The following is an 8,926-nucleotide window of genomic DNA, read 5'->3' on the forward strand; positions in this document are numbered from 1 at the left end:
GACTGACATCACAGCCATAATCTCTCTTCAAGACAGACTGACATCACAGCCATAATCTCTCTTCAGACAGACTGACATCACAGCCATAATCTCTCTTCAGACAGACTGACATCACAGCCATCATCTCTCTTCAAGACGGACTGACATCACAGCCAGCCTCTATAATCATTAACTACAGAAGCAGCATGAAGATTGTCTGTATTCCCTATGTAGTGCACTGCTTTTGACAAATAGGCTCTGGTCCAACGTAGTGTTCTATATGGGGAATAGGGTGCCATTTGGGACACAGTCATTGACTCAGTCAAACTTCAGCAGAATGAAAGCATCACTCAAAAGTGCCTGACTCGTCACTCCAGTGGCCCAATGTAATTAAATACTCAGAGAAATGAAATCACTTTTTGCATCAAAATCATTTGTTTCTAAGCAACCCAACTCCCCTAGATAACCTCCATTTATATAAAAGGTAGAGTTTGGAGACTGGAAGGATTTCTCTGGGGCTCTGCTCTACTCTGTTCCACGCTCATACTCTTGGTCTAAAATCAGGGATGGGCAACTTTGATGGAGGTGGGGGCCACACAAAAAATCTGAACTCATCATGGGGGGCCTTGCAGTGGCTCGCGGGTCTGCGTACCCACATCCATACCCCTACCTTGCCAGAAAATAAACATTTTAGCGGCCCCCCCCCCCTCTTGACAACGGAGAGAAAACGTTTTAGAGTAAAGTTCCTGTAAATCTACACATTTTGGCATGAGGCGTAGAGAACATTTTTCCGTTTTAAAACAAGAATGCGGCAAATCTACACATTTTGGCATGAGGCGTAGAGAACATTTTGCCGTTTTAAAACAAGAATGCGGCAAATCTACACATTTTGCCATGGGGCGGGGAGAACATTTTGCCGTTTTAAAACAAGAATCTTGTAAATCTACACATTTTGCCATGGGGCGTAGAGAACATTTTGCCGTTTTAAAACAAGAATCTTGTAAATCTACACATTTTGCCATGGGGCGTAGAGAACATTTTGCCGTTTTAAAACAAGAATGCGGTAAATCTACACATTTTGCCATGAGGCGGGGAGAACATTTTGCAAATGTATAACACATTTCATGCAATTCTACTCATATTGCCATGGGGCGAAGAGAAACATTTGCAGGTTTACTTCTTATTTCCTGCAATTCTAGACATTTTGGCATAGGATGGAGAGAAATGTTTGAGTCCCCCACCCAAAATACAAAAAATGTATCTTTTTTATTTTAGACTTTGTAAATTGACCAGTTGCCCATCCATGGCCTAAATCTAATTGCATTTAAAAATATATATATAATAATAATATTTAACCTTTATTTAATTAACGAGGTAAGTCAGTTAAGAACTAATTCTTATTTACAATGACGGCCTACCCCGGCCAAACCAGCGCCGCCCTATGGGACTCCCAATCACGACCACAAGTTTGTTAATAAAAATCTCAGATGTATCAACCGAGGCCAAAAATCATGGGATGGAAATGTCTGTACATTAAATGTACTACGTTATTCTGAATAAACCGGTTTTAACAATAGAATTATGTGATCAGAGGGGGATGTAAAAAAACTTGAATAAAAATGTTTTGACAAATGGATGGATGAATGGACGAATGGATGGATGGATGGATGGATGGATGGATGGATGGATGGATGGATGAATGGACGAATGGATGGATGGATGGATGGATGGACGAATGGATGGATGGATGGATGGATGAATGGATGGATGGATGATGGATGGATGGATGGATGGATTGATGGGTGAATGGATGGATGAATGGACGAATGGATGGATGGATGGATGGATGGACGAATGGATGGATGGATGGATGGATGAATGGACGAATGGATGGATGGATGGATGGATGAATGGATGGATGGATGATGGATGGATGGATGGATGGATTGATGGGTGAATGGATGGATGAATGGACGAATGGATGAATGGATGGATGGCAGTGGAGACTGCTGAGGGGAGGACGGCTCTTAATAACGTCTGGAACGGAGAGAATGGAATAGAATCCATGTGTTGGGTGTGTTTGATACCATTCCACTAATTCCTCTCCAGTCATTACCACGAGCCTGTCCTCCCCAATTAAGATGCCACCAACCTCCTGTGATGGATGGGTGGGTGGGTGTATGGAAGGATGGGTTGATTGATTGATCAGACCTGGTACGATGTTGATGGAGTCCATCATGGTCTTGACGTCTGACAGGTCAGCGAGGGGCATGTCAAACTCCAGAGGGGTCACCAGCGTCAGGTCAGGCTTCTCCTTCGCAAATTCCTCAATTCTGATTAGGAAAACAAAACATCAATCAGCAAAAACCTTGATTCTGATTGGACAAAACGCACCCAAGTCAGCAAACTCCTTGATTGTGATTGGACAAACAAAACACCTGTCAGCAAACTTCTCCATTCTGATTGGACAAACAGACCTGTATTCAGTGAGGTGAAACGTTCAGAACGTTGCATATAGAAATGGAATGAATAGAACTGACAAGATGCCCGATTCTACACCACGAAAAATCATACCTGTTCTTACAAAATTGATTTCTATCCGAATGTTTTGTAACGTCGCAACCTTCTGAACAGAGCCCACCTAAAACGACACTGAAAATGAACATTGGGATGTAGCATCATGCGTCGTCATGCTATAAGCTACGGCAACAAACCCTATTCAACAACAAACACATTCATTATACTGCTTAGTTTAAATTAGTTTGAATTAGTTGGCTAATTAGGATCGGAAGCTATTTTGGTTTCAGAATGTGCGTTCACGACAAACATAACCTGATATATTATCCTCATGAAACACTCCTAATCAGGCTGTTACACGGTTCACAGCAAATCACACGATTACACTGTTATTAACCACACTCACTACCATGCAGTTGTAAACAAACACTTATTGTAGTTTTGTTATAGCCTGGTCCCAGATATCTGTGTGCCTTGCCAACTCCTATGGTCATGGTCAAGCAACAAGATAACACAAATGGATCAAACACTTATCGTAGTTTTGTTATAGCCTGGTCCCAGATCTCTGTGTGCCTTGCCAACTCCTATGGTCATGGTCAAGCAACAAGATAACACAAATGGATCAAACACTTATCGTAGTTTTGTTATAGCCTGGTCCCAGATCTCTGTGTGCCTTGCCAACTCCTATGGTCATGGTCAAGCAACAAGATAACACAAATGGATCAAGCGTGTTGGCAAGAGAACAAACAGATCTGGAACCAGGATAAAATGGATCTAGAACCAGGCTGAAATGGATCTGGAACCAGGATAAAATGGATCTAGAACCAGGATAAAATGGATCTAGAACCAGGATAAAATGGATCTGGAACCAGGATAAAATGGATCTGGAACCAGGATAAAATGGATCTGGAACCAGGATAAAATGGATCTAGAACCAGGATAAAATGGATCTGGAACCAGGATAAAATGGATCTGGAACCAGGATAAAATATAAAATGGATCTGGAACCAGGCTAGTTCGGTTATACTCTCAGGCTAGCAATGTTAGTCTCCTTACAGTATAGTATAGTATAGTTGTATTCTCAGTCAGCAGTGTTAATCTCCGTTCAGTACTTTACCTCTTCATGGTGGGCATAACAGCCTGTCAAGGGAAAGTTCACAACATCAAAAGTCAACTCCTCCAGTGGTCATTAACATTTTAAGGTTCATAAAACCTTTAACTGGCAGATTAAAACATCACAAAGACCACAGAATATACACTCAGTGGCCAGTTTATTAGGTACACCACACCACCCTGCTCGCGAAAATGGTTCGCTCCTACAGAAAGTGAGTCACGTTGCCGTGGCTTCCTATATAAAGCAGGCAGACAGGCATTGAGGCATTCAGTTACTATTCGATTGAACGTTAGAATGGGCTGAACGAGTGACCGAAGCACATTTTAACGTGGTAATCGTCATTGCCAGGTGTGCCGGTTCCAGTATCTCAGGAACGGCCTCCTGGGCTTTTCACTCCCAACAGTCTCTCGGGTTTACCCAGAATGGTGTGACAAACAAAAAACACAACTCCGAGCAAAACAAAGTTATCGTAAACTTTTAAACGTTTCAAAGTTATTGCAAGTTATAAAGCTAAATTCAATGATTTAATCTTGAATAAGTCATTGTGCCGACCGACCCACCACAACAGACCTGTAGAAAGAGTCGTTTGTCCTCGGTGCGGTACAGTTCCTGGGCGGTCTCAATCAGGTCCTTGGATGCGTCCAGGGTGCGTCCGCAGCCCAGCAGCTGAGTGTACAAGGCCTCCAACTTCTTCTTCTTCTCCTCCCCCAGAGCAGCGGCTCGCTCGTCGTAACGATGGGACAACGTCTGTAGAACATCGTTGCAGTGCTGCTCCAGGTGTTGCTCCTGACGACCAAAATTCTCCTGAAAGACATGAGACGCTTCATGAAGCGATGATCAGGGGCTCCCAAACGGGGCTCACAGATCCATGGTTGAAAACCCGTGGATGTGTCTTTGTTATGTGTACTGTGGTTGTTGTGTCAGTAGTAGTGGTTGTGTCAGTAGTAGTAGTTGTTGTGTCAGTAGTAGTAGTTGTTGTGTCAGTAGTAGTAGTTGTTGTGTCAGTAGTAGTGGCTGTGTCAGTAATAGTGGTTGTTGTGTCAGTAATAGTAGTTGTTGTGTCAGTAATAATGGTTGTGTCAGTAATAGTGGTTGTTGTGTCAGTGATAGTGGTTGTTGTGTCAGTAATAGTGGTTGTGTCAGTAATAGTGGTTGTTGTGTCAGTAATAGTGGTTGTATGTCAGTAATAGTGGTTGTTGTGTCAGTAGTAGTGGTTGTTGTGTCAGTAGTAGTGGTTGTGTCAGTAGTAGTAGTTGTTGTGTCAGTAGTAGTAGTTGTTGTGTCAGTAGTAGTGGTTGTGTCAGTAGTAGTAGTTGTTGTGTCAGTAGTAGTGGTTGTTGTGTCAGTAGTAGTGGTTGTTGTGTCAGTAATAGTGGCTGTGTCAGTAATAGTGGTTGTTGTGTCAGTAATAGTAGTTGTTGTGTCAGTAATAATGGTTGTGTCAGTAATAGTAGTTGTTGTGTCAGTAATAATGGTTGTGTCAGTAATAGTGGTTGTTGTGTCAGTGATAGTGGTTGTTGTGTCAGTGATAGTGGTTGTTGTGTCAGTAATAGTGGTTGTTGTGTCAGTAATAGTGGTTGTTGTGTCAGTAATAGTAGTTGTTGTGTCAGTAATAATGGTTGTGTCAGTAATAGTGGTTGTTGTGTCAGTGATAGTGGTTGTTGTGTCAGTGATAGTGGTTGTTGTGTCAGTAATAGTGGCTGTGTCAGTAATAGTGGTTGTTGTGTCAGTAATAGTAGTTGTTGTGTCAGTAATAATGGTTGTGCTAGTAATAGTGGTTGTTGTGTCAGTAATAGTGGTTGTTGTGTCAGTAATAGTGGTTGTTGTGTCAGTAATAGTAGTTGTTGTGTCAGTAATAATGGTTGTGCTAGTAATAGTGGTTGTTGTGTCAGTAATAGTGGTTGTTGTGTCAGTAATAGTGGTTGTTGTGTCAGTAATAGTAGTTGTTGTGTCAGTAATAGTGGTTGTTGTACCTCCACAGTGAGGAAGATCTCTTCTAGATGTCCTGCAAAGTTCTCCATCTCCACCACCTTCTCCTCCAGCTTAGTCCTGATGTTATTCACCTTGTCCTGAAGGCACAGCAGAAATGAACTCTTACAGAGAGGGTCAAGGTTCGCCTGAGTGCAAATCTGCCTGTAGAAGTTGTCAGGAGAGCACACACAGACTGGCACTCAGGCTAGATCAAGGGTATATTCACATGGAATTAACACATACACCTTCCCCTTTCTCTGACTCAACACACACCCCACCCTTCCTCCGACTCAACACACTACCCCCCTTCCTCCGACACAACACACACCTTCCCCTACCTCCGACTCAACACACACACACCCCATCCTACCTCCGACTCAACACACACACCCCACCCTTCCTCCGACTCAACACACACCCCACCCTTCCTCCGACTCAACACACACACCCTCCCCTTCCTCTGACACAACACACACCTTCCCCTACCTCCGACACAACACACACACCCCACCCTTCCTCCGACTCAACACACACACCCTCCCCTACCTCCGACTCAACACACACACCCCACCCTTCCTCCGACACAACACAAACCCTCCCCTTCCTCCGACACAACACACACCCTCCCCTTCCTCCGACACAACACACACATTCCCCTTACCTCCGATTCAACACACACCCTCCCCCTTCCTCCGACACAACACACACCTTCCCCTTACCTCCGACACAACACACACACCCCACCCTACCTCCGACACAACACACACACCCCACCCTACCTCCGACACAACACACACACCCCACCCTACCTCCGACACAACACACACCTTCCCCTACCTCCGACTCAACACACACATTCCCCTTTCCTCCGACACAACACACACCTTCCCCTACCTCCAACTCAACACACACATTCCCCTTACCTCCGACACAACACACACATTCCCCTTACCTCCGACACAACACACACATTCCCCTTATCTCCGACACAACACACACCCTCCCCTTACCTCCGACTCCTTGTGCTCCTCAAACACGTCATCGTGTCCGTCCACAGAGCTGTCAGGTGATGGAGTTCCATCCTCATCTGAAGACGGGACATACGCCTCAAACCTGATGATGATCACTTTATTGTATCCATTATTAAATGATTGATGCGTGCGTCATGTCATGCAAAGATTATATACATAGTGCATTAGACACCTTGGTGGCAGTAGCCTTGAGGTTTGAGAGGCGGGCCAGTAACCAGAGGTTTGCCGGTTCGAACCCCTGAACCCCTGCCCGCAAGGGGAATCTTCAGGGAGTGAGCCGGAAGCCGGAGGATTCTGTACACTACCTACTACAGTTGTGCCCTTGAGCAAGGCACTTTACCCCTAAGTACCCCTGTCAGCCTGGGATGTTTGTGTTGTGTATCAGGTTGGGTACTGTGACAGCATCAAACCAAAAAAATAATATCTGTGCAAATGGACCAATAAAGCAGGTGTTGTATTACGGACCTCAGAGAGTCGTTGGTATCTGTGGAGAAACGCTGGATGGTAGAGGACAACTCTCTAGTCTCTGTTCTCTCTGACACCACTACGAAGGCCTCTTTGGTAGGGAGATCCCTGTTCACCTCCTCCTCCTTCACCTCCTCCTGGTGCTCCTCCCCACGCTCCTCGTCTCCACTCAGCACCTCCTCAGTGATGACATCCAGCCTGCTTCCTGTGAAGACCTCATACAGGTCCATGATGGGAGGAGGAGGGTGGAGGTACTGTGGTGGAGGGACTGTGGTGGAGATACTGTGGTGGAGATACTGTGGTGGAGATACTGTGATGGAGATACTGTGGTGGAGATACTGTGATGGAGATACTGTGATGGAGATACTGTGGTGAGATACTGTGGTGGAGGTACTGTGGTGGAGATACTGTGGTGGAGATACTGTGGTGGAGGTACTGTGGTGGAGATACTGTGGTGGAGGTACTGTGGTGGAGGTACTGTGGTGGAGATACTGTGGTGGAGATACTGTGGTGGAGGTACTGTGGTGGAGATACTGTGGTGGAGATACTGTGGTGCAGATACTGTGGTGGAGATACTGTGGTGCAGATACTGTGGTGGAGATACTGTGGTGCAGATACTGTGGTGCAGATACTGTGGTGGAGATACTGTGGTGGAGATACTGTGGTGGAGATACTGTGGTGCAGATACTGTGGTGGAGATACTGTGGTGCAGATACTGTGGTGGAGATACTGTGGTGCAGATACTGTGGTGCAGATACTGTGGTGGAGATACTGTGGTGGAGATACTGTGGTGCAGATACTGTGGTGGAGGTACTGTAGTGGACAGGGCAATCAAATAAAACATGTCAGATTAACATTTTTCCACAGAGGACCAGGATCCCACTGGAGTTAGGTATTGTCAAATATTTTGATGTTCTATTCACCCAACATTAACCAACCAGTCATTCACTTGTGTTAATGTATATGCTTTATGTACCTTTAAAAATAAGTATAAATATTCAATTTGTTTTCTTATGGAAGCCATGCAAAGAGTTCATTATTTGCAATCAAAACACGTATGATTCATAGTCTTAAATGTTTAGAACAAACACTTGTTCAGAAAGAACTGTACACAGTGATGACAGTTAAAGGAGGGTTTGCTTCTCTAACATCCTGGACCTCTTGTCAAAACATGGATCAGGCAGGCTGTACACACAAACAACATCCTGGACCTTTGTCAAAACATGGACCAGGCAGGCTGTACACATAAACAACATCCTGGACCTCTGTCAAAACATGGATCAGGCAGGCTGTACACATAAACAACATCCTGGAACCTCTGTCAAAACATGGACCAGGCAGGCTGTACACATAAACAACATCCTGGAACCTCTGTTAAAACATGGATCCGGCATGCTGTACACATAAACTCAAACACACCATTTAAACTATGCTGGAGTTTCCTATTTATTTGCTATAATTATGACTAGACATATCAGTTATTATAGCCTAGTTACTAACAATTCAAAAACACTGGTTAAGTTTACCTTGGTGAGAAATTATTCAATAACTCCCCCAGCAACGTCGATTCAGGGCGACCATTGACAGTGTTTTTGACAGGCTAACCAAGCAAAGCAAATACAGTTCGTGACAAATATAGCAGGAACCCCAACTGTTATGCACAGAGATCAAGTGTCAGCATGGGTATTTTGACTTAGTGCCAAAATCTGCCTTTAGTCGCCTAATAAGAGTGATAATATTGTATTTAATCCAATAGTATTTGATTGTGAATGTGGTCATTATTTTCTTGAAGGTGACACATTGTATTGAATATTCAAATCTCTTGGCATAAATCCCTGATACAGTGTAG

At 44.3% G+C, this 8,926-nt stretch overlaps 1 protein-coding gene across 7 annotated transcripts in view; it reads right to left on the minus strand.

Annotated features, from left to right (window-relative positions):
- The window catches only part of LOC110518475 (fibronectin type III and SPRY domain-containing protein 2), a 43,573-nt gene extending 34,695 nt beyond the window's left edge, over positions 1-8,878 (minus strand). The window contains exons 1-7 of one of the 7 annotated variants that reach the window (XR_005052288.1): positions 8,604-8,877; positions 7,078-7,582; positions 6,592-6,694; positions 5,584-5,679; positions 4,181-4,414; positions 3,614-3,636; positions 2,191-2,312 (exon numbers count right to left, since the gene is read on the minus strand). Coding sequence is in view for 6 of the 7 variants with exons in the window: in XM_036981532.1 (XP_036837427.1) it covers positions 2,191-2,312; positions 3,614-3,636; positions 4,181-4,414; positions 5,584-5,679; positions 6,592-6,694; positions 7,078-7,307 (808 nt within the window). In the remaining variant the exon portion in view is untranslated. Of the gene's footprint in view, positions 1-2,190; positions 2,313-3,613; positions 3,637-4,180; positions 4,415-5,583; positions 5,680-6,591; positions 6,695-7,077; positions 7,583-8,603 lie in introns of all 7 variants that reach the window. The other 6 variants (XM_036981532.1, XM_036981531.1, XM_036981530.1 and 3 more) reach the window with 6 other exon arrangements.
- Between the last annotated feature and the right edge of the window lie 48 nt (positions 8,879-8,926).

Source organism: Oncorhynchus mykiss, chromosome 6 (assembly GCF_013265735.2).
Source record: "Oncorhynchus mykiss isolate Arlee chromosome 6, USDA_OmykA_1.1, whole genome shotgun sequence".
Taxonomy (NCBI): domain Eukaryota; kingdom Metazoa; phylum Chordata; class Actinopteri; order Salmoniformes; family Salmonidae; genus Oncorhynchus; species Oncorhynchus mykiss.